We start from the raw sequence: 23,549 nt of genomic DNA, 5'->3' as shown, positions 1-23,549 counted from the left end.
CCCCCCCCCCCCCGGCGTGCCCCACGTAGATCCCAGACGTGCGCCAGAAAAAGGCACTGTCACTGGCTCGCATAAAGAAAACATCTCCGCACACCCGTGAGCCGAAGGCGCTCTCTGTCTCTCTCCGTATCTCTCTTCCTGTAGAGAGAGACAGACGCTGTTCCCGACATCTCTCTATAATAGGCACGCGCGAGCAGACACTGTTTGCCAACGTGTACACAATTTTTTCGGATCGCTGTGTCTCTCCCTTCGTAAAACACGGGCGGGGGCCTCATACCGCGAGCACGACCCAGGCGGAGCGCGACTCGCCTGATTGGCCTTTTTACCTGCGGGGTTCCAGAGGCCGCTCTGCTGACGCTGGCGTGCGCATGCGTGTCCGTCTTGGCGCGCGCCGGCTGGTGGAAACTCTCTCCGCGGCCGTGCGCGAGAGGGTCGGCGGAGACTTGCGCGGACTGAACCGTGGAACTCGGAGAGCCGAAGAACTGCGAGGCGTAGTAGGCATGCGAGGCATGCGCAACTCCCACACCCGTCCCGCTGGCTGCAGACCTGTCGCGTGCATGCGCGCTGCCTCCCGAGGTCGCCGTCGAAACGCCGGGGCTCACATGCGGCGAGGTGCCGTGCGAAGAGGAGACGCCGTGGTGCGAAGAGGAGACGCCGTGGTGCGAAGAGGAGACGCCGTGGTGCGAAGAGGAGACGCCGTGGTGCGAAGAGGAAACGGCGGAGGACGCAGGGTAGTGGGGATAGTGGGCGACTCCAGAGGAAGAGTAGGTGGGCGGTCTCTCGCGCGCGAGGCTTCCTGACCGGTGCATCTGCGCGGGGTAGTGCGAAGAAGCATAATGCGACGGCGCATGCGCACTGTGGCCTGCGGCTGCCTGGTTTGTGCTCGAGGCTGCATGGGACGAGGTACTCCGCGAGTGGAGAGCGGCGTGGCGCGGGGAAGTTGACGCTTGCGAGGCAGCGGGGATGCTCTGGGAACTACGATGCTGCGCCGTCGAACTCGTTCGCGGATGCGACGCAGAGCTCGAGCTCGACGATGTCCGCGCGGCCGACGCGTGGTGCGAAGAGTGACGACCCGAAGAGCCTGTCGTGCGATGCCGCCGCTGATCGTGCTTCTTCTTAATCACTTCCGAGTAAACCTTCTCCCGGTAATCGTCAACCGAGTATCTGCCAGAAAGCCCAGAAAGAAGGCCAGGAAAAGAGGGGGGAGATAGAACACGTGGTGAGAACAAAAAAGAAAGAGAAAGGAGGCAAGGAGAGAGGAAGGAGAGAGTAAGGAGAGAGGAAGGAGAAAGAGAGAGACAAAAACAGAAGGAAACAACCTGGCAGCGCGTGTCCCAAGGGGGAAGCGAGGCAAGGGGACTCTAGGCGGAGGCGTATGTGTGCTGAACAGTTTTGCAGGAAATCTGCGGCGTGGAAACTATACGATCACGGGGAGAACGCAAAGCGAAAGAGAGACGTGAAACACGGTTGGAAGCTGGAGACGCCGCTGCTTGGAACGAGGAGAGAGAGAGAAAAAAGGAGAGGCCAGCGCGACGCAGGGAATGTTCGAGGGGCATTCTAAACCTTTCTTGCTAAAACTATCGGATGCTTTGCTCACTTTGTGTTGTCGTCGATCGGGATTTTGATAATTTTCCCGCACACAGGCTCGTCCTCGGGACTATGGAACTGCCGAACGTACGGGTGTTCCAAACCCTTCTCGGCGCTGACACAAAATCCATCGAAACGTGCAAGGCCCATAAATATTTGGAGATTGCAAAAAGAGACTTTGAAGCGGCACAGGCGCCCGCAAACGTGGAGAGATCTGTGTATGTATCTCCAGGGGCTCACTTGGAAATATACACGGCACAACAGGCAGAGAGGCATAACTAGATCAATGGAGAGATCAGATATGCATAGATAGGGAGATTGTAAGGCATAGAGAGAGAATAAGATACACAGAGGAAGAGAGACAAATCTTCATATGACCAGGCATGCATGTCCAGAGAACACAAATGGCTACCGGCGTAGGTGGTCACAGGTGTGCGCAGGAGTGGCGGAGCCGAGATCATCAATCAAAGACATTCGTGTCTCACCTGATGCGCTTGTTGGGGTTGAACTGAAGCAGCTGTTTAAGGAGGTCCAGCGCCTCCGGAGACGCGTTAGGAAAGGCATCCTTGAAGTTCCTGCGAAAACGGGAAAACACATGGACGCGAACAAACGCATGCACCTGCGAGTTGTCACCTTTCCCGTCCCTGACCCCTCTGTTTTTCGCAGGGAGACACAGTTGAGAGGAATGTGCCTCTCCCCGATTTTGGATGCAGGTAGACAGCGACATGTGAGTGCGTGGAGACGTCGGCACACACCCAAGTACACACGAGAAACGGTTCGCAGAAAATCGAAAACGTCGCGCTTATTGAATCGATTCAGTTGCCCATCCCGTGCAGAGAGGCACGTACTTAACCTTCCCTAGAGGCAAGCTTTCCATCATCGTGGCGGCGAAGGGAGACTTCACGGCGTCGACGTCTTCGGCGCTCGGCCGCCCAGTGAGCGTCATGATGCGTTCCAGTTGATTCATCGTCGAAGTTCCTGCGTCAAACATCACAGAGGAAAAACACGAGGTGCGTGCAGTCAAGCGCCTAACGAAGCGCCGAACGGCGCGGCGGCAGCGCGCAACGGGGGAAAAAGCGGAGGGGGGAAAGTGGACAAGACTGTGTGGAGACTTTGAAACGAAAGTGTTGCCGCAGGAAAACGGCGTACGAATACCGCCTTGAAGTGATATTTCTCATAGTAAGGCAGAGGAAAGAAGAAAAAGGTTGAAGCGGAACAGAGAGATAGAGATAGACAGAGATATGCAGAGATTTGGAGAAAGCGAGAAAGATGAGGGGTACGAGAGAGAACCGGAGAGGGGAAGGGGGAGGACGAGGAAAGTCGTGTCTGGCTTACCTGGAAAGATAGGTCGGCCAGAGAGGAGTTCGCCAAGGATGCATCCAAGAGACCACATGTCGACGCCCTTGGTGTAGCTAGTGCTGCCGAGAAGAATTTCCGGCGCGCGATACCAGCGCGTGGCGACGTAGTCCGTCAGCACGGGATTCCCGGCCTCAGAGTTGTTCGCCTCGCTCTGTGCGACGGACCGCGCGAGCCTGTCCAGGACGCAAATCGAGACAAAAAAGATCCCCAATGGAAGAACGTCTCGCAGGAACGCCATGTGTGCTCCTGTCGGAGCCAGAGAGACACGCTCAGAAAGGAGAGACGCGTCGTCTTCCGCACAAAGGTACCTCGGCCGAGCCGCGGACGCCAAAGATGCACACAGCTTTCAACACAGAGGCATATTTGCACAAGTCTGCAAACACAAATGCGGATGCTCGCAGTCGCGTATACGGCACACGACGGGATACACACTCGCTGCACCCGCATGTGTATATACATTTCGAGAGAGATGCATGCAGGCACAAAACGTCTGCATGATTTGTTTACTCTTTGTCTTACCCAAAATCGGCGACCTTGACTTGGCACTCGCTGTTCAGCAGCACGTTCGAAGGTTTCATATCGCGATGAAGGAGCTCTCCTGCATGACGCCGGAAGACAGCCAGAAATGTCGAAAGATGGCAAGAAGGAACAAGAGACGCAGTGAGCGGGTGAAACAGGAATCCCTCTCGGAAGCGAAAAAGAAGAGGGGAAAGGAGGGGAAAAGGGGGGAAAATACGGGAAGAGAGCCAGGGGGAGGGGGGGGGAACGAGGCGCAAGAGCCGTGGACACGGGCCTTTCTTTTTCGTGGAAAACGAGCAAGAGGACAGCGGGCAAAACGGCGGCAGAGAGAGGAGACAGAAACAACGACGCCCGACAGCATGCGCGCACGAGTCTGTACGGACACTCCGACAGATGACAAAAAGAAAAAGAAGCGAGAACACTTTACCGGAATGCATGTATTTGATCGCTCGAAGCAGCTGGTAGACGATGTACTGCTTGTGGATCTCCTCCAGAATGTCCGCGCGAATGACCGCATGCAAATCCGTCTCTAAGAAAAAAAGAAGCTCAAGTTTGCTGGTACGGACTGTACACTGCCATTTCTAAAACGTCACAAACGCGAGGCCATCTACGACACCGCCACATATATATGTGTAAGTATATGTCTATATATATATATATATATATAGGCATGTATGTAGGCGTATGTACGCACGTAGCGCCGCATCTAGGACAACTCTCATAAAATAGACGGCTTGGTTTCTCTCCATGTATATACAGATATATATATACAAACATATAGATACGTTTTGTGGCATAAATATGCGAGCATAGAAATGTGTCTCTGTGACTTTTGTGGCGAAGGGAAAGGAGGTGATGGCCAGAGCGGATGCATGCATGGGCGGTAGCCCGGTATCTCGTGGTCAGAGTTGCTCCATGCCGTTGGGGCAGTCGACATGGGCCGTGCTTTCCGAGCTTTTGCGGCGCACGCCAGGGGTCTCGTTGAAAATGCATGCGCAGGCGCACATGCAGATGTTGCGTAAGCTCGTTTCTGCGCATGTGTGTGTACGTGCCCCGTCTGTGTCGCTCTCCAAGCAGGACGTGTACATAGATTTGAACGAATCTGAAGAAATACGTGAAAGTTTACGGTGTGTCTGGGTACAGCGTCTCACCCATGTAGTCAAAAACGAGGTAGATGTCTTTGTCGTTATCCGCTTTGAGGACGTTCTTGAGACGGACGATGTTCTCGTGGCCTGCGAGCTCCTGGAGAAACATGATTTCTCGGAAGGTGCGTTGCGCGTCGGTGGCATTTTGGAAGGCGTCGAAAATCTTCTTCAGCGCGACAGTTTCGTTCGTTCGGCGATCGGTGCTTTTCCACACAATCCCGTAAGCCTGAACAGGCAGAAATTGGAGACGGCGGGACCGAAGCAGCTCTAGACAGCGCCGAGAAAGCCGCAGCCCCGTACTCAACTGATCTCGGTGTACATCCATCTGCCGGTTCCCTCCGGCAGAGCAGCCGACGCAGGGAAGGAAGTCAGAAAACCGACGCGCGATCAATCAGAGAAAAGACGCGGTGGCGCAGTTCGGAAGCGAAGGCATGCACGGGAAGAAAACACACCCGCGGCGCGACGGCACACATGCACAGCGGCCTTCCTTACAGGTGCACATATATATACATATATATACATATATATACATATGTATACATATATACATATATATGCATATGTGTATATATATTGGTGGGTGGTGTGGAGATGAGGGTCAAGAGGAATCTGTGTCTCGGCCTGCAGAGGAATCCGAGCCCTGGACTCTTCACGCAAGCCGTTTCTAGAGCTGGCCGAAGGCGCAGACACCAAGAGAGGAAGGACTTACTCCTTTTCCGAGCTTCTGCAAGATGTCGTACTTTCGCAGGACGTGTTTATCGACCTCGTCACTCATCTTGACTGGTTGGTCGGCGAAACGTTAAGACAGGGGGACGGGCCGAAACGAAGCCGAGAGGAAAAGGAGAAAAAGCAGAAGGGAAACGTGGACCGGGCATGCGTCCTTCTCGCTCCTGCGGCCGAAATGAAGGGATACAAATTGGAGACTGGGAGGCCGCACAGAAAGCGACAGATGAGACATGAAGAGGACTCCCGCACATATAACCCGGGCGTTTGTGAATTTCTCTCCAGTGACGGCCGGCACTCCGCGGTAAATCCTTTCTCCTCGCAACTGTCTCCCGAGAAGCGAGTTCGTCTTTTCAGCCCAAGACGCGCACTCCAAAAGGCTTCTCCAACCGAGACGCAGACGCGGAAACGAAAAGGAAATCCATGCAGCGGGCTGAACTAGCCGACGCGGCCGAGCATCCACACAAATGTCGCCGTTCTCCTGCATTCACGCCCTTCAAAACGCCAGCTGAATCAAATGCAGATGAAGCCGAGCTCGCGCGACACTCCTCTCAGGTCGAGAGGCGTGGACCACGTTCTTCTCGCCTCTTGCGTCTCGCTGACAATCGCTTTCCTTGCCCCTGCTCGTCGGGGCTGAACCTGATCCGAGAAGCCTCTCTCCTTGAGAAACGACGCAGGTGAACCGGGGAGAGACGAAACGACAAAAGAAACGAGCATGTGGAAGAAACACACCGACTGTTTATTCGCCTTGCCGTTTCCTACAACGGGACCCTGCATAGAGAGAGGGGAACGACCGCCCTGCCGAAACTTGGAGAGAGCGGACTTTTCGCGCAAGCGCACGGAGAGACACAGACAAAACCGTTGACGGACAGGCAGCAAGGTGAAAAGAAACGATGGGAAATGCAGAAACGGGAACAGAGAAACGGTCCGGCGGGTTTGCGGTTCTCGGCTGCGGCGTTTTAGAGGGAACCTCTCAAAGACCACCTGGGCCTTTGTTGAAACGGTCAGGTGTACGTACACAACTGAGCGGAACTCGGTTGGAGCTGTTTCCGTGTTTTCAGACTGTAAAAACGTGCTCCGAAGCAACACCGGGTAGCTCTCTGGGTGGCAGAGAGGCAGAATGGCACCACGGCGGCATCAGGCTCTGTCCGGGATCCGAGAAAAACCTCCAGGAGATGACGCAAAATACAGTTGGCAACGCTCTCGGCAAAAGGACAGAGGGAGGGCCCCGTGTCGCGAAAACCGTTCCTTTAGAGAGAGACTTTGAGACTGCATAGTCCTTTTTCTCGCGCAAATACCTCGGGCACGGCCCTGCGGTGCGCGTACCACGGCAGGATCGAGACAACCGCCTTGTCTTTCAGATGAAAAACACAAACAAAGAAGGCGTTTGGAGTGGTCAGGTAAAAGCAGAGAACCCTGTCGCGAGAGGACAGGAAAAAGAGAAAAAGACAGAGAAAAGTTAGTTGGAACAGCGCTAGCAACACGCACGCGGACGAGAAGCCTGATCCTCGCCGGAGGACGACGGGAAACGGCCGTCGAGCAACGCGTGGAAATCGGCGAAACAGCAGAGAGTCGGCGCAGAAGGACAACAAAAAAGAAAGAGACCGCCAAAACGAGACCGCTTGCTCAGAGAGAAAAAGTGCCTGCAGCTTTTCGCCCACAACCGCACAGCTGAGATCTGTCCAGGACCGGCAGTTGATCCGGGCGGAAAGTCCCAGGCTGCGCAGCGAACAGAAAACCCGCGAGACTGTTCGCCCATCACGAGTTCTCTTCACAAGAGCAAAAAGAGCCGTTTGGAAGGCGGAAAAACGCACAAACTGGGAGAAAGACGGCACGAACAAACACCTGGGAAGGCGCGTTTTAACTCGCAACGAAAACGATGGCTGATCAACCGACCGCACAGCTGTCGCCCTGCACGCGGTTCGATCACAGATACACACGTCGAATTTTGTCTGTGTGCTAGGGAGAAACCCAACAGGGTGTTTCTCAGGGTACGGGGCAGAATGTTTTCCAGGCGGGGAGTGTTTGCCTTTCCTAACGAACGGATCGGCGTGGCGTGAACCAGGGAAACGGGGGAAGGGGAGCGCGACGATCGCAGAGAACACTAGCCGTGGAACGCAGCTGGACGAGAAAGAGTCGTGCTCCGTTCTCTCGGGAAAAGGCAGATCAAATGCATCAAAGCGCGAAGCAACGCCCACCCTAGAGAAGGAAAACGCCTAAGAACTGGGGAAGACACGACGAGTGAACCTTCGGCCAAACAGCCTCGCGCCAGAGAATGGTCTCGCTGTGTACGGCGCTCCGAGTCACGCAGAGCAGTTTTATAGCGAAGCCATGTGACTCTATTGCTCTCTTGAAACAAGCAGAAGTTTCCGCTCACAAAAACTGAAAGCCAGTGAGTAGGAGAGAGGCGTCGTCCAGATTTCCTTTCCACGATGGATCCGCAATTCGACCGAGAGGAACCGCTTGAACCTAGTTCCTTGCTTCAGTGAACACCATGCTGACGTGCCGAGATGCTCTGAGTTTTTCAAAACTACGGAGCCTTGAGGTGCCGGGGCTGACGCGGGGTGTTTCCGGGCGGATTCGGAGGCAGGGGAAAGAAGGAAAGCTGTTTGGACGTGAAGGAACAGGAAAACGTCCACTGCTGTTTCACGCGTCCCCTAGTGTAGCGATGTGCTCGTTCCAGAGAAATGGAGCGGCAGAGTCACCCTAGCGGTATTGCTTCGCACAAAAGTACGTTGAGTGCACACAGCCTTGAAAGCGGCATTGCTCCCCCATTCGTCAACACGTTGTTTCCCAAGATACATTACAAGCAGTAGAACAGGTGAGGAGTCACAGGCCTTCGCTGACTCGTACTCCTACATCTAAAGGAACAGCAACAGCCGCGTTCAGCTTTGCGAATCTCTTCGTTCGGAAGGACTCGACACTCGGAAGCAAATCATCCACGTGGAACACGTCCGAAACTGAATATCTCTTTTCGCAGCATATCTGACATTAGAAGTCCCAGCAAGAAACCGATTTCGCGTTTGTGACGCGTTCCGAGTATGTGCACGAGCTCCCGATGTCTTAAGGTAAACAGCGGCTCTCGCCTGCAGAACTACCCCCTGGAGCGACGCAAGCACACCAAAGAAAGACTTGGTCACTCCCGTGCCAGAATTTCGGAAACCAGAACGTGCATCTGTTTCTGGTCCGCAGAACTCGAGAAACAAAGCAACAAGATGCACCGTTACGCAACTTTCAAGTGGAGATCCTTCCCTTCTTACTGTTGGATGCGAACACCTGGCGCTGCAGGCTCAACCCTTCCGATAGGTACACGGCACTCAGCAACACCCGGGAGTCATGTGATTGCTTTCCGTCCATCGAACCTTTGTTCTGGAAACGTCAAGACCGTTTAAGGCCTCTCGCCTGCAGCTCCTCAGGCGAGGCTGTCATTGTGCATGTTCCTATCGCGCTCCGTATGTGCCGACGAGCCTGTCGACCTGTTTTATCAATCCATGGTGTGGACTTGCCTCTTCAACTTGCTGTGTACCCACAAGTCGACCTACCTCTGCCTGCTCAGCAGGACACGAACCAAGACAAAGCACGTTTCTCGCTGGCCACGTCCAGCAGTATACACGTCGTACCCGTGGAAGTTCGCGCATACGCTTTCGTCCATCACTTTTGTCTTCTCCCAATCCACCTTCGTATCAACAACGAAAAGCACACACAGTGTTCAGCTGGCATCCGCCAAGTCGCTGTCAGACGCATCGACGCCGACCCCTGCTGTACCCCTTGGCACGTTACCGCTGATAGCCCCCACCAACACTCCTTGGTTCGAGTGAAACGCTAAAGATAATGTCCGCAACCGCCCCCCACGTGCGCACACACCCATGTATGCATGTTTGTGTTTACGTGCCTGTTTATATATATATATATATATATATATGAATCAGTTTTCCATGCACCTTTTTATAAAACGTGCAAACTCAATGCGAAGTACCGACCGCAGGCACTCGAACAAAATCTTTTTCACCAGAAAAAGCTGAAAAATATTCGTGTCTCAGACATTATCACTCCCAGTACGAAGGTCCTGATTACACTAGCATTTGAGTAGTCGTTTTTTCTCGCTGTCGGTACGTGTGATAACAGTAATCCGCGTACTACGCCTAGAACAGAACCGATGTGGAGGAACGTTAATGTCGCGGAATATTGAAATCCAGGGGGGGGGGTCGCCCGCCTTTTTGCTGCTTTTCCCGTAGAATATCGCACCGCAGTCATCGAGCGTTGACCAGGAGCATATTCTACGAATACAGGCTAATCTGCGCTCGGGCTTGCATGTGGATGTGCATTATTTCTGCAGAGAACCGGCGCGGGGTAGCGCCAGCATGCGTCGCTGTGGCGCAAGTGTACAGTGGATACAAGGCACACGCTGCGCGACTCTCTTTTCCCAGTTTCCGGCTCCGTTTCGCTTTCCGGAGGGACAAAGGAGGGTGTAGCGACGCACTCGCGACGATAGGCGGGCCTTCCTGCTGGTCCGCTGCCGAAAAAAAGCATTTGGGAAGGGGTATAACCACCGACTACTCCGAACGTCTCTGCTCCCTAGCGCATGTGCGTATTCTCAAAGAAAGCCCATGTCGGTTCTCCTTCCGGCCTTTCACCACGCTCTGCGAAATGCCCGCACAACGAGTCTATCTGTAGCCGTCCCGTGAGGAAACAAGACGACGGGCACGCCATCGATACAGAGGTCCTTCCACGTTTTCCATTTTGAAACGATGGACTTGAGGATCCTGACGACATCCTCAAACGCTTCTGTCGAGTTTTGTCTAGTGAGGGCCGAAAACGTTCAAAAGCGAGAGAATCTGACGCTGGTCTCCAGTCGCACGAGTCGATTTCCGCTCAGAGCCGCCGCGACAAGAGCGGTCGATGTCGGTCGGGGCAATCGCCTTGTGGACGACCTTCCACATAACCCGTAAAGCTCTTCTAGGGCGACATTTTTGAGTGTTTCTCTATCCATCTACATGCATAGACGTTTGCATATGGATCGGTACCTGCGGAGCAACAGCGAGTGGAGAGAGAGCGACGAGGCAGGCCGAGAGAAACGCGTACGGAACGGGGAGAGAGAAAGACGACACACGCTCAGGGAGGGTGAAGGAAAACTAGATTTGCAACGGTCCTTGGCTCCGGTGGGCGCGGCATGTAGACATATCTCTACATAACTTGCGTGTCTCCACGAAGGCATGCTCATCCCCCCCCCCGTCGGATGGACTGCATGCAACCCCCCTCGGTTTTTTTCTTTTTAATGCTTTTTGTTCTTCGGTCGGCGCTTTCGCGTCCGGTGCCTTTCCGATTAACTTTCTCTCTTCCCTCACTCTGGATATTCGTCTCTGCTGCGTTGTTTAGACAGGCGGATGGACTCAAACCCGTAAAACTTTCCCTCCCCTTCCTTTCCGCCCGCGCGCTTTGCTCAAGAACGCGCCCCCGGAGCGTCGGTACTTCTCAAAAAAACACATACCGACGGCGTTTTTCCCGCTTTCTTTTACGAGACGCCTTTGTTTCTGGAAGGGTCGTTCGCGCGCATTTCCCTTCACGCCTCGGCCTGCCGGATACGCCTCGAACCCGTGCAGTCTTGTCTTTGGTTTTTCACGCGCCCTTTTGCGAAAAAGAGACAAGCTGCCGAGCCTTTCCTAGAGATGCCGTTGTTCCCGCGCCCGCCTTCCTTCTGCCTCGCAGTCTTTTCGCCTTCTCGTTCTCTCTTGTGAGATCGCCTTTCCCCCCCCCCCCCCCCGCCGCATTCTTTGTCCCCTTCTTTCCCGTCGGTCGGCTCTCTTCTCCGGCCTAGCGGGCCGGCGCCCGGCAAGCGCGCGTCCGGATGAAAAAAACTCGGTCCGCCCGCGTCACGCTCCGAATGATCGCTGTGTATGTGTGTGTGCATCTCTTTTGCCTCACTCCTCCAGGGAACGACTGGGACTCTTTCCCAACTCGGTTTTTACCTTTTCCGACCCGCTCCCCGACACAGGTTGCTCCGGCGGCTCGCCGAGTCCCAGCCTTTTCCCGCCGAAAACAGTCTCTCTTTCTCTCGCCTCGTCGTGCTCTCGTCGAGTCTTCGCTCTTCTGTCGCGTCTCTCTTCGAGGCAAAGAATGCGCTGAGCCCAATTTATCGATTTGTGTCGAATAGGAAATTCTCTGCTTTCGCCGTACCGTATTACCCCCCTCGCTTCCTTTGCTGCACGGACTGTGCCGGATTACCCTCTCTCGGCACCCAGACGCGCCGTCTCTTTTCTCTTCGCGCGGAGGAGTCCCGCGTTTCTGCGCGCGTAGGCGGAGGGCCAAATCGCTTCTCTCGTCTGTTTTCGTCTTCTCTCGGGGAGTTCCGCCCTCTCCACTTCCCTCCTCCACACGGCCAGCATGAGTGACGCGGAAGATCGACAGGCCTCTCGCGAGGTAAGAGATGCGAGTTGTCAACGGAGAGAGAGGAGACGAGGGAGGAACGCGCACACGTTTAACACGAATGCAATACTATAAAATATTCAGGTTAATCTGGCTTGATTTTATTATCTCGAATTCAAATGCGAACGGGTGTGGGGGGGGGGGGCGAGAACACGCGTTTTCCTCGAGAACAGGTCAGAGGTGCGGTACTTCTGTTGACAAGAATCTGGAGGTTTGAGAAAATTCAGATTTCGAAAAGGGAGGGATGCTCGAGGCCCACACTGGAGAGGGAGTCGCCGCGTCTTCACAGACGGTTCTTCGCGCCGCTAAACGGAGGGGAGAGTCGGCGATTTCGAGAAACAACTGTCGTTTCCAAAGCGGCCCTTACACGGAGAAGAATTTGCGCGTTTGGGGTTGCCGACAGGCGGACAAAGTCGAGGAGGCCTTGCATGCGAGAGCGCATCTGGCGGGCCTTTCAAACACAGCGAAACCCCGGCCGAAGCCATTCCTTGTTTTAAGATGCGAATGTGCATGCGGTTACATGTAAGGGGTGGAAACACTCATGTGGATGCATGTGTAGACGTGTGCCTGGGTATGGGTATGTGGGCCTTTACGGGGTGTTTTTCGCATTCCCAGGTACATATATGTGTATGCCCATCTTTTGTGGACGTTGCGCGTCTAGATTGTGTCGGCAGAGTGGAGTTCCCCAGAGTGCTAGAGAGAGTGCGTGGACAGAGAAAGGCGCGCGTGTCCGCCGAATGAAAAGGTGCAAAGCGCGTAGAAGTTAGACTCGGCGGGCATGTCGCGCGGCCACGTTTGTTTTCTGCGCAGGCGTCGGAGGCGGAGGACGCGGAAGAGAACGAAGAAGAAGAGCCTTTCTCGGGTTCCGAGTCCTCGTCTGAGGAAGAGGAGGAAGACCGCAAGCGCTCGAAGAAAAGCAAGAAAAACAGCAAGAGGAAGAGCTCGACGGAGAAGCGAAGTCGAAGCAGAGATGGCGGCCGCCGAAAGAAACGGCGAGGAGTCAACGCTTTCCTCGATGTCGAAGCACAGGTATGTGCCGTCTCTCTCTTCTTTGGCGGCACATCCAGAATAAGGGTGTTGCACGCAAGCGGGTTTACTTTCACTCTCTCTCAGAGCCCCTCTCTCTCCTTTCTTTCTCTTTCCTGCTGTCTGTGTCCCCTTCTGTCTTCTTCTCTTCCTCTTTCCTTCTTTGTCTCTCGCTTTCTTCCGTTTTCTCCCGTTCTCGCGTCCACGGGTGGAGAAGCCCGGGCCAGCCCGCTGTTTTGTCTCCAGCGGATCTGTGCGTCCACCGGCGCCGTGGCAGAGAGGCGAGAGGCATGGAGCGGCTGACTGTTTTCTTTTTCTGCAGGAAGGCGACGACGAAGAAGAGGAGGAAGGCGACGATTTGTTTGACTACAGCGACGAAGCCGCGCAGGCCGCACGCTTGGCTGCACAAGCCTCCGAGCGGCGCGTGGGCCACGACCGCACGCAGCAGCGACGTGGGGGCGCGAGTCACCTGGAGAGCGCGATCGACTCTCTCACGCGCCGGTACCAGGACCAGACTTTCGAGGAAGGCGAGGAAGAAGACGACCTTGACGCCGACGGTTACGCGCGTGAGCAAACACACGCGCCGCTTTCGAGAGCTGCTGCGATGGCCTTCAATCTTGTGCAGTCGTCGAAAAAGATAAAGACAAAGGGAAAAAGACGGAAGGAAAAGAACGGAGGAAAGAGAAAGGAAAAGAACGGAGGAAAGAGAAAGGAAAAGAACGAAAGGCAACGGACAGTGCTCCTGCTTTCTTTCCTTTTTCCCGCCCCCCTCGCGCTGCGGCGCGCATCACCCGGGGCCCGTCTGTTCGCTGTCTCGGCGGGTGGAGGTTCTCTGCCTCCTTCGACAGCCGAATCTCACCTCTTCTTCGTCGGTGCAGAGAGGCGCCAAACGCGCTTTGGGGGCGATTAACACAACTGCAAAATACGTGTATACATGCATAGATGGGTGTATATATATGTATATACAGCTTTATATACATACATACATACATACATACATACATACATACATACATACATACATACATACATACATATGTGGATCTATCTACATATACACATATATACTTACATATAGACATATATATACATATGTAGATAGATGGAAAGAGAGAGGGGGAGATGCAGATCGAGACAGATTTCGATGGAGAGAGATTCAACAACAGAGGAGAAGTGGGGTGCCGTGGGTGGTAAAGGCCGTGTGCATCTTGTCGGTTTTTTTCGCTGAATGCGTACAGTCGAAGATCCAAACGAGAACAACCTGCTTCCGGACATCACGGACCCGAAGCTGTGGATGGTGAAACTGAACAAGGTAGGTTTTCGTAAACGTTTCCCTGCCTCGCCATGCGCTCCCACTCTCTGTGCGACGTGGTGTCCCCTTGCACGCGTTTGTTCTCGTTCCTTTCTTATCTGGCACCTTCGAGGCGTACCGGCGTTTCGGCGGAAGATGCAACAGTTCACTCCTGAAGCCGCAAGCTGTGCCTGATAGGGGGGGGAGGGGAGGGGAGATTCCTCGCGTCCTCGGTTTTGCGTTTTCAGGAGAACGTTTGAGGCAGTCAGGTGTTTCTCCCGCATTCATGTATGCAGCCCCTCGCCTCGTTCTTTTAAGAAACTTTTTAAAAGGGGGCCCAAAAGAGCGTACCTCTGTCTGTCCCCGGCTCTGAGAGCTCTCAAAGGACAGACTGCCGAGTGTCTCGGAGACTTTTTGGGCGCCAGTCAGTCTCGCGGTGGCTTTGCCTCTCTGCGTGCGCGCGCTCTCTTTTGTTTTCAGACTGGAGTGGAACGGGAAGTGTGCATTTCGATTTTGAACAAGAGCTTCCAAATGCAGGAGAAGGGCAGCGATTGCGAGATCTATTCTTGCTACGCGTCAGACGACCTCAAGGGCTATGTCTACGTCGAGGCTTTCAGCCAGTACGCGATCAAAGAGGCGCTCCAAGGCCTGCGGCTCATTCGCACCTACGGCGAGATCAAGATGGTTCCGCTCGAGGAAATGACAGCCGTCTTCAACTCGGTGCGTTCCCGTCAGTCGCGCATGCAGATTGGACTGCTTTCTCGCGCCTCCGCATTCGACACCCGCGTGGCCAGCGCCTCGCGGTGTCTCTGAGTAGCCACAGACGTGCACCCGGCTAGACGCAGAGCTGCGCGCCCAGTCGTGGAGGTCGAGTGAAGCTCGTAAATGCGCCGTCTGCATGCGTTCATTTGCATGCATATGCATGCAAATGTGTATGTATATACATTCACATTTGTGTGTGTGTACGAGTGCCAGTTATCTGTTTCTGCAGAGTCGTAGGCCTGGTGGAGGTGCATCGTTTTCTCTTTCTCTGTCGCCTTGTTGGATCCGTCTTCCTCTGTGGTGCCTGGCTCGTTTCCTCGCCTCGTCTTGATTTTCTCCTTCCGACGCTCTCCTGCTGATTCAGGTGCGGTCGCGAGCGCCGTACATTCCCCAGCGGAACGACTTTGTGCGCGTGAAGCGGGGTCTGTACGCGAACGACATTGCGCAAATCCACCAAGTAGAGGAACAGGGAATTGTTGTCACCGTGCGCCTCATTCCTCGCCTCGACTTAAATGCTCTCCTAGACAGAGACAAGGTAAAGACCAACAGATCCCACACAAATACATATATATATATATATCTACTTCTATACATACGTGTATATATTTTCATATTTGTAGAGATGCCTAAAAACGCCTGTATACGGGCTCTGCGGTGACTATTCCCACTGCATCGACACATTTATTTGTGTGTGCGAAGATTTCAACGTATAGGTGCATGCATGATGTTTTGTGTCATATATATATATATATATATAAATGTATATATGTGATTTGCATGCGCAGTTGAGTTCGCGCGTGGCACCCCTGTACAGGGCTCTAGGTCTACGAGCCGTTCGTGATCCGCAGGCAGAGTGTGTGGCGTGTGTGTTGGAGAGGGAGCTTTGGAGGTTTTCTTTTGCAGCGTCAGCGTTTTTCGTGAGGGTTGGCGCGTCGCTCTGGAGCCCGCGGGAGACTGTGAGGGGAGAGACGCGTCCGGGGCGCTGTTCGTTCTCTCTGGTGTCCTGTTCTTCACATTCTCGGACGTCTGAACGCTTATGTTCTCTTCGCAGAGAGGCGATTTTAGTCGAAAGAGCGACATGGCGGCACTGAAGCGGATGGGGGGCGTTCGAGCACAGAAACGATTCTTTGACCGCGATGAAGTCGACGCCCGAGGCGGACAAGTTGAGCAGGGCGTTCTCCCCGGCACAGTTCGCTTCGCAGGTGCGTCGGGCGACCGTTTGCGTTCTCGCCGCGTCTCGAACGCACGCCCTTTTTCACAGAGACGCGCGAACTCTCTTTCCAAAACGTGCGTGCAGGCATGACCTTCGAAGAGAGCGGATACCTGCTCAGACGCATGGCCGTTCGCCACCTTCTCGTCGGCTCCGCGGCGGCGCCTTCCCTCGCGGAGGTCACCGAGTTCGTTCAGGGACAACAAGGCAAAGAGGAAGAAGATCTCCACGAAAGTAAGAGAAACTCTCGTCTGCCGTGGATCGCTACCGCGCCCACCACTCCAGTTATACCGTCCTCGAGTCATGTGAATTAAGCTACACAAGAATACGGAAGAGGCAGTTGTAGCAGGCAACGTCCGAGATTCCCATCCTGCTGTCGTCTCGCGTCTAGACACATTCACTATGCTGGCGACTTACAAACGTAACCTGTTTTCTGGCGTGAAGCGATGATGGCAGAAGCGAGAGATGGCGACAGGACACGGTGCGCTTCGATGTGCGGATCCCACCATGTAGGTATGTCCGTACATATTTGTGCATACATTTATTCAGACGTGTGTGTGGGATTTTCTGATCGAAGTCGGTACGCGTCTCTCCATGCTTTGGCTGCGCTCAGTTCGCCGGCCGTTGTCGTCGTTTTTGAAGCGCCAGCGAAGCGCGTATCGTCTGGGGGAACGCGTGCGCGTGATTGGCGGCGAACTGCAAGGCATGCGTGGGAAAATCGGCGAGCGCAGGCAAGAACCCGAAGACGACGACGAAGAAGAGGCTGTTGAAGTCATCCTCGAAGACAAAAAACTCGGACCCGTCATGCTCAAGGTACGCTGGCTCCTACAAAGATGCGCCTTCCCACCCTGTACACACTATACGTATTTATCTGCGCATTTATCTGTGCATTTATCTGTGCATTTACCTGTGCATTTATCTGTGCATTTATCTGTGCATTTATCTGCGCATTTATCTGCGCATTTATCTGTGCATTTATCTGTGCATTTATCTGCGCATTTATCTGTCTTTGTGCACCCGAAGTGTGTTTGTGACTAGCTGGAGGTTTGCGGATGGGGGCGTTCTGCGAAGCGCTGCCTCCAGCCCAGGCGGCAGAGCCTTTTTGGAAAGAAATTTGCGCTTCAAGTTGTCTTCTTCAGACGAGTCACGTCGTGAAGGATCTGCAACTCGGAGAGAACGTGCGAGCAGTCGGCGGCGTGAACGCGGGGCACAGCGGTCTGATCACTTCCGTCGACTTCAGCAAACAGACCGCGACAGTCTTCTCGCCAGCTGCTGGCCTGGAAGTAAGCAACGAGCGTGGAGGGGGCCGCGCTTCAAAACAACCCGGACACAACGCAGCCAAAAAAGGGACGCGGGACCATGTCAACAGAGCGACCGGGGGTGCACTTATAGATGCAGACAGGCATGGACCGAGATGGAGACAGCGATAGACATTGACAGATGTAGGCATAGGTGAGTGAACCGAGACGGACTCGAAATCGATAGGAATATGGCCTTGTGGGCGGGTATGGAGATCGGTGGATCCGATGTGCTTCTTGATTCAAAGGTATAAGGTGTATCCCGTAGGGTTTTTGTTTAGAGCCCTTCTTCTTCGTCTTGTGGTGTCTCCTTTTGTACTCTTTTCGTGTTCTCTCGTTCGTGTCCCTTTCTCCCGATCTCTCCGTTCGTGTGTGCAGTTCACCTGTGGCCTAGAGTCCCTCACTGCGGCGCCTGACGCGGGTCTCGGCGAAGAGGGACTGTCGTCTGTGCGCGGTTTCCACTTGGGTGATTTCGTGGAGCTGACGGGGGGCGAGAAAGGCGTCTTGGTGTTTATCGACAAGAACCAGTCTTCGATTCGCCTGCTGTTGCCGTCCAACTCTGCGCTCGCGGCGACGGCTGCGCAGCTGGCCTCGAAGCGGAGCACGGATCTCTTGACAACTCTGGACGAGTCGCGCGCAACGATCGAGAAGGGGGCGTCCGTGATCATCACCAAGACGCAAGGCGTTCTGCCGTCTCTGTCTGGAGTGCCCGCGGGCTCCTTCGTCGGCACGACGCTCGGCAACCTCCTGGGCATCCCGACGACCGCGGTCGGAGGGGGTCTCCTTGGAGCCCAAGGCCCGCAGGGCCCCGGCGGCGCAGGGACAGCGGGCCTCGGCCTCAAAGGCGCCCACGCCAAAGTCCTGCACGTTTGGAAAGACCGTCTCTTCCTGAAAGTGGTGGGCCGGAGCGAGAACGGCGGAATCATCGCTGTCGACGCCAAGCACGTCCGCGTCTCCGGGTCTCCCGACTTCCGCGGGCCGGGATTTCCCCAAGACGCCTTCGCGCGAAACGCCCAGGGCTCGCAACTCGCCAGAGCCCAACGCGGTCGCGTCGCCCTCCGCGGGGGCCTCGGCGGCTGGGGCCCGGGCGCGAGTCGTGGTGGGCGTGGAGGCTTCAGACGGAACCCGTACCTCGGAAAGCTCGTCAAGATCATGAAGGGTCGGTATCGCGGGTTGATGGCTACCGTGCGGCGCGTCGAACAAACTGAGCTGCAGTAAGGAGGCGCCAGGAGGAAGATCAGGACAGGGCAAAGACGAAGGGCGGACAGCGCAGCTTCACAGAGAAGCCCGACGTGCGGCGGGCGCGGGATGCTCTCCAGGGGGGAGGGGGTCGAGTTTGCGCGCGCGTCCGGCCATTTTTGGATCTCTGACGGTGCATCGCGCGCCTTGCGTCTTGCCTCCCCTTGCCTTGGCTGCAGCGTTCTCCTCCAAATGAAGGAGCAGGAACTGAAAATCCCAAAGTCGGACGTCCAGCTGATCGAGTCGAGCAGAGAATACCAAAGTGAGAATCGACGCGTCGGAGACCCGCTGTGTGTCGCGCGCTCTCGCGTCCCGCACGCCGCCTCTCTCCAGGCTCTCCGTGTTCTGTGTGTGCATACGCGTTTTGTCTCGCGCTTTACCCCTTCGTCCTTCCTTTCGTCTTTTCCTCCCTCCGCGTTCTGTCGCCCTCGCGTTCGCTCTTCGTCTCGCGCCTTTCGATGCTGCGGACCTGGATGTGTGCGAGCCCGCGAGATGCGTGCGCTTTTTAGGCTTCGTGGGACGCATGGCCGCCCCGCCGCCGTCAACGCTGGGCGCGACGAGCAGCCTGGACTCTCTGCGAACTCCGCAGCCAGGCGGATCGGCCGGCACGACGCCTCTGGATTCTTCGCTGCTGAATTCTGTCTCCTCGCCCTACCTCTGCGGGGCCGACGGCGCGTCTTCGCTTTCGGGCTCTGGGCCTCACTCCCGCACGCTCACGCCGCTCTCGTCTTCCTCGGCGTTCATCCCGCCCTCGCTCGCCTCGATCGGCTTCGGAAACGGCGACAAAGGGGCGTGCGTCTTCGACGCGAGCGGCCGGGGCGACAGCGTTCGACGCGGCAGCGTGGCGAGTTCGTTCAGACTCGACGACGTCGACTCAGACGTGGACGGGCCGCTCTTGACGCCCAGAGAGGAAGACGCCGCGTACGTGCAGAGAAGAAAAGGACAGGCGGAGAAGGCGCAAAAGAGAGAGCGCGGGCGGAAAGCTAAGGAAAGAGAGAAACGAAAGAGACAGAAGGAAAGAGAGAAAAGAAAGAGAAGAAAGGAGATGGAAGGAAAGAGAAAGAGAAACGGAAGAAGAAGAGAGGTTCTTGAGAAAGCAGCGAGGGCCGAGGTCTCGTCAAGTGAAGGCCGATGTGACGCGCGTCCCGCCTAGGGGCGGCTAGAGCGAGAAGGAAACAAAAAGTCTGAGGGGAAAGTTTTGTGGATTGCGGCTTTTCGTTTCCGTTTTTGCGCAGGTCGAACTCGTCCATGTCGATGAGCCTGACCACGGCGTCGGTTGCAGGAGGGCCCGCGACCAAACCGCCTGACTGGTGCTGTCCAGGCGTCGAGGTCTGCGTCATTGCCGGCACCGGCGGCTACCGAGGAAAAATCGTAAGCTCAACCACTGCCCCACGCCCCCCCCCCAAGAGAAACACATCTTCACACGGATATATATATATATATATATATGCACCTATATGTACCCGTACACGTCGTTTTACACGTATATTCATGCGTATACGTCTTCGTCCATATATACTCATATATATATATATATATATACTCATATATATATATATATATATATATACTCATATATATATATATATATATATATATATATATATATTGGTTTTCAGGAGCATATGTGATCGTGGTGCATCTGAGATGATGAGAGTGACTGGATTCAGTGCATGTACATGCGCATGTCTACTACCAGCATGTATATCAGTGTACCTTTTTCGTATATAGGTGCCAATATATATCTTGTATCTGTGCACACATCTATGCACCGGCAGATACGGAGCGAGAGAAAAGGAGAGGTACTGATGGCGGTAGATAAGTGAAGATTGGTCGAGAGAGATATAGGCAGATAGGTACTTGCAGAGAGACATCGAGATAGGCGCGTATATATGTATATATATGTATATAGTTGAGAGTAGAGGTGACTGCATGTGGTGTTTGGCGGTTTGGTTTTCTTTTCAGGGCGCGATTGGTCAGATTCTTCCTCAGGACGATCACCTGCTTTGCCACGTGTACATTGGCGAAGAAGATCTCATCGCGATTGCCGCGGAGAGTCTCGCACCGGTGGTTCCGACGCAGCCGGACCCGAACAAGGTAAAGGGCGAAGAAGAAGCAAAAGGGGAACACGGCAAAGAAAGACGCAAAATACGGGAAAAGGAGGGAACACGAAAAGAAGTGAGAGAGAAACAGATGCGCGCCCTTTGGCGGATGGCGAGGCAGCAGAGTGGGTCTTCGGCGGGTCGGCCCGCAGTCCTTTTTTGGGGTCTCAGGTGTCTCTCCAGCTGGTGCGAAAACAAGAGCCGCCGAGAGAGGAAACGAGACAAAGGGCCTTTGAGAAACGACTCGTGTAGGAAACATGCACGCGTTATCGGAGTCGCTCGCTGCGCGTTTCAAACGCCTTTTTCTCTCTCTTTCCAAAGACTCGCAAGCGTTTCCTCGGGTGTCTGTAGACCCTATTTTCGGTCCCTTTTCCCACGGCACATACCCCTTTTCCTCTTTTGCACATCTTTGTGGATTCTGGAATTCCTCCGCCCTTCTCACGAGCTGGAGCGGGGGACGGCTGCCTTGTCGGGACACCGGCATGCGCAGTGCTGGAGCGTCGCCGCCTCGCTCTTGGCGACACATTCTCCCGTTACCTCTTTCGGATCTCTCTCTCGATTTGTGTCTCCGTGTGCAGAGAGTGATGATTCTCGACCGCGAGTGCTCCGAATTCGGCCGGACTGGTATTTGGGTCCAAGCAATCAGCCCGACGTGCGCTGTCATTCGAACGCTTAACGCCGGCGAGGTAATGTGCGATCCTCGCCGACTCGTCAACTACAGCCCGCCTCCCGAGGACGACGAGTGAACCGAAACGCGCAGATCTTTTGAGAGAAGATACGAAGCACAACCCGAGACCGAGAGGAGACAGGAGACAGACAGACAGAGTTTTGCGGTCGATTAGGGTTTTTTGTCGGGGGTTCGTTCGAGCTTGTCGCTTGGCGGAGCGGAAAGGGAGCGGAGCTGGAGAAGCGAGTCCACGATAGAAAGGCTGCTCGTGGCGAACGAGCCGCCTGGTGGGGCGGCATCGGCAGCCGATACCACACCCATCTGCGCGTTAATTCCAGTGTTCTCTAGGCATGTATGCATGCGGAGACGGGTGTCGCCGTCTTTCCGTACCGCTCGTTTTCTGTTTCCCTCGATTATTTTCTGATGCGGCGCCGTCTCTCCGTTTCCCCGATCTCGTTCCTCTAGCTCGTCCTTCCTCTATTTGTTCGGATCTCCTCTCCCCGCCACGTGGAGCTTCGCGTTCCTCGTCTCCTCCCTCTCTGGTTCCTCTTCCGCTTCTGTCTTTTCTCGCCTTCTCAGCTAACTCGACGCGGTTTTCCCGATCTTCCGGGGGAAACACAGGTCTTTTGCGAGTGTAAAAAGAGGCCTCTCCTTGCCTTTGAACCCAAGACAAAGCACGCGTTCCCTCTACTCGCTGGGCCCGTCCCCAGCAAGTTTCTCTCTCTGCACTCGCCGCGCGCGTGCAGGAAGGCGCCGGCGAGGCCGCGAGAAATCCACCGTTGTGAACCTCTCGCGCGCACGGTGTATGTACAGCCAAAGGTTCTGGCCAACAGCGGTCTGCGGAGAGTGGAGCACATGTACAGACTGGGGACCCTCCACAGACAGCCAGCTCTCAAAAATCATATCTAATTATATATTTTACATCTCTATATATACACACATAGAGGCAGAGTAGAATAAATATCTAGAGAGCGGGAGGCGGACATGGCTATCTGTATAGATTTGTAGATGTGAGGAGACCGTGTACAGTTGGGGGTGTTTCGCTGTTTGTGCTACCGTAGCGCTGAGTCGACGGAACACCTCGCTCTTAGAGTCTGAGAGAGAAACGATTTGCGGGCGGACGGGAAGACTTCTTCTCGTCGGAAACAGAGCAGTTGAGGGAGAAAAGTAAGCTTCGCTCTTCCGGCATGCCGTTCAAAGTGCGAAGCGACAAACGCGCATCTGAGCGAGAAAAAGGGGGCCAAAGGCCCTGTGCGTTTTACCCGAAAAGAGACGCGTCGCGGCGACTTCGCGCCACAGGAAGCTCGCTTCAGGTGTAGAGACACAGTCCCAAGAAAGGCGACAGAAGCGAGCGCAGAAAAAGGAGTTAGGAAGAACAAAGAACGCGAAGACCAAGAGAGAAGAGAGAGGCAAGAGGAAGTGAGAGGAGATTGGAACAGAGCGAGAGTGAGTCTCCAGGTAGTCCAGAGAAGAGAGGAAGATGGGAAGAGAGAAGCGACAGAAGTGGAGAGAGTTGAGAGAGGAGAGCGAGGGCCCTCAAGACCCGAGCAAACGTTTTCTTCGAGGACGAGGCATCTTTCCTTGCGTCACGCTTTTCTCCTCGCCCCGAGGGATTGCATATAGATCCTTGTTCCCCCCCCCCCCCCCGTTCCTAAGGAGACGGCGACTTCACCTCAGCGCCTGCAGGGGAAAAACGAATCGTTGCTTTCCCGGATTTAGCGAATCAGCGAGCTTTCAGTTTTCTCCCTTGCTCCCATGCTTTCCCAACGGCGTGGACACCACGAAAAAACTGCATGCAGTGCGCATGCGTATTTTCTTTGGCGAACGCCCGACTCAAGAGTCGTTTTCTGGATCTGCGACAGACAGAACGACGGTTTTTTCGCGGAGTGCACCCCGAAGAGAGGGGAAAGTTCCTTGTTTTTCGCAGGACGGCGTCTGGGGAAGAACGCGTTTCCCTTCTCCAGAAAACGCGCTCTACATTCCAACCGAGAGGCGGAAGAGCCGCTTCAAAGTTGCGTGCGGAAAAAAACTGAAGCCCGTATTCCCACAGACTCATGCATCCACTCTCTACACACATTCCCCGATTTCTGTAAAAGGAGGTACCGCTGCTCTCATACATATACACAGATTCTTCGTACACGTTTATGCGAATTGACATACGCGTTGACATACCTACATTATATATATATATATATATA

General features: G+C 54.7%; 2 protein-coding genes across 2 annotated transcripts; one reads left to right on the top strand and one right to left on the bottom strand.

The window, feature by feature from the left end:
* Positions 1-59: 59 nt before the first annotated feature.
* Positions 60-5,385, bottom strand: NCLIV_032840 (Mitogen-activated protein kinase 2, related; the record flags this gene model as incomplete). The annotated part of the gene is made up of 9 exons (XM_003883480.1): positions 60-1,164; positions 1,598-1,702; positions 2,073-2,162; positions 2,436-2,565; positions 2,923-3,119; positions 3,466-3,544; positions 3,893-3,994; positions 4,617-4,836; positions 5,320-5,385. 9 exons carry the CDS (start codon positions 5,383-5,385, stop codon positions 60-62), a joined length of 2,094 nt encoding a protein of 697 aa, XP_003883529.1.
* Positions 5,386-11,714: 6,329 nt separating this feature from the next.
* On the top strand, positions 11,715-21,430 carry NCLIV_032830 (hypothetical protein; the record flags this gene model as incomplete). The annotated part of the gene is made up of 16 exons (XM_003883479.1): positions 11,715-11,750; positions 12,567-12,785; positions 13,105-13,348; positions 14,021-14,094; positions 14,554-14,793; positions 15,200-15,370; positions 15,887-16,037; positions 16,133-16,279; positions 16,659-16,858; positions 17,185-17,328; positions 17,722-18,557; positions 18,762-18,844; positions 19,092-19,503; positions 19,818-19,953; positions 20,548-20,679; positions 21,263-21,430. The coding sequence occupies 16 exons, from the start codon at positions 11,715-11,717 to the stop codon at positions 21,428-21,430; spliced, it is 3,393 nt and encodes a 1,130-aa protein (XP_003883528.1).
* Between the last annotated feature and the right edge of the window lie 2,119 nt (positions 21,431-23,549).

This window comes from Neospora caninum, chromosome VIII, assembly GCF_000208865.1.
Source record: "Neospora caninum Liverpool complete genome, chromosome VIII".
NCBI classification, from domain to species: domain Eukaryota; phylum Apicomplexa; class Conoidasida; order Eucoccidiorida; family Sarcocystidae; genus Neospora; species Neospora caninum.
The sequence above is the reverse complement of the archived record's forward strand: the minus strand, read 5'-3'. Positions and strand labels throughout refer to the sequence as shown.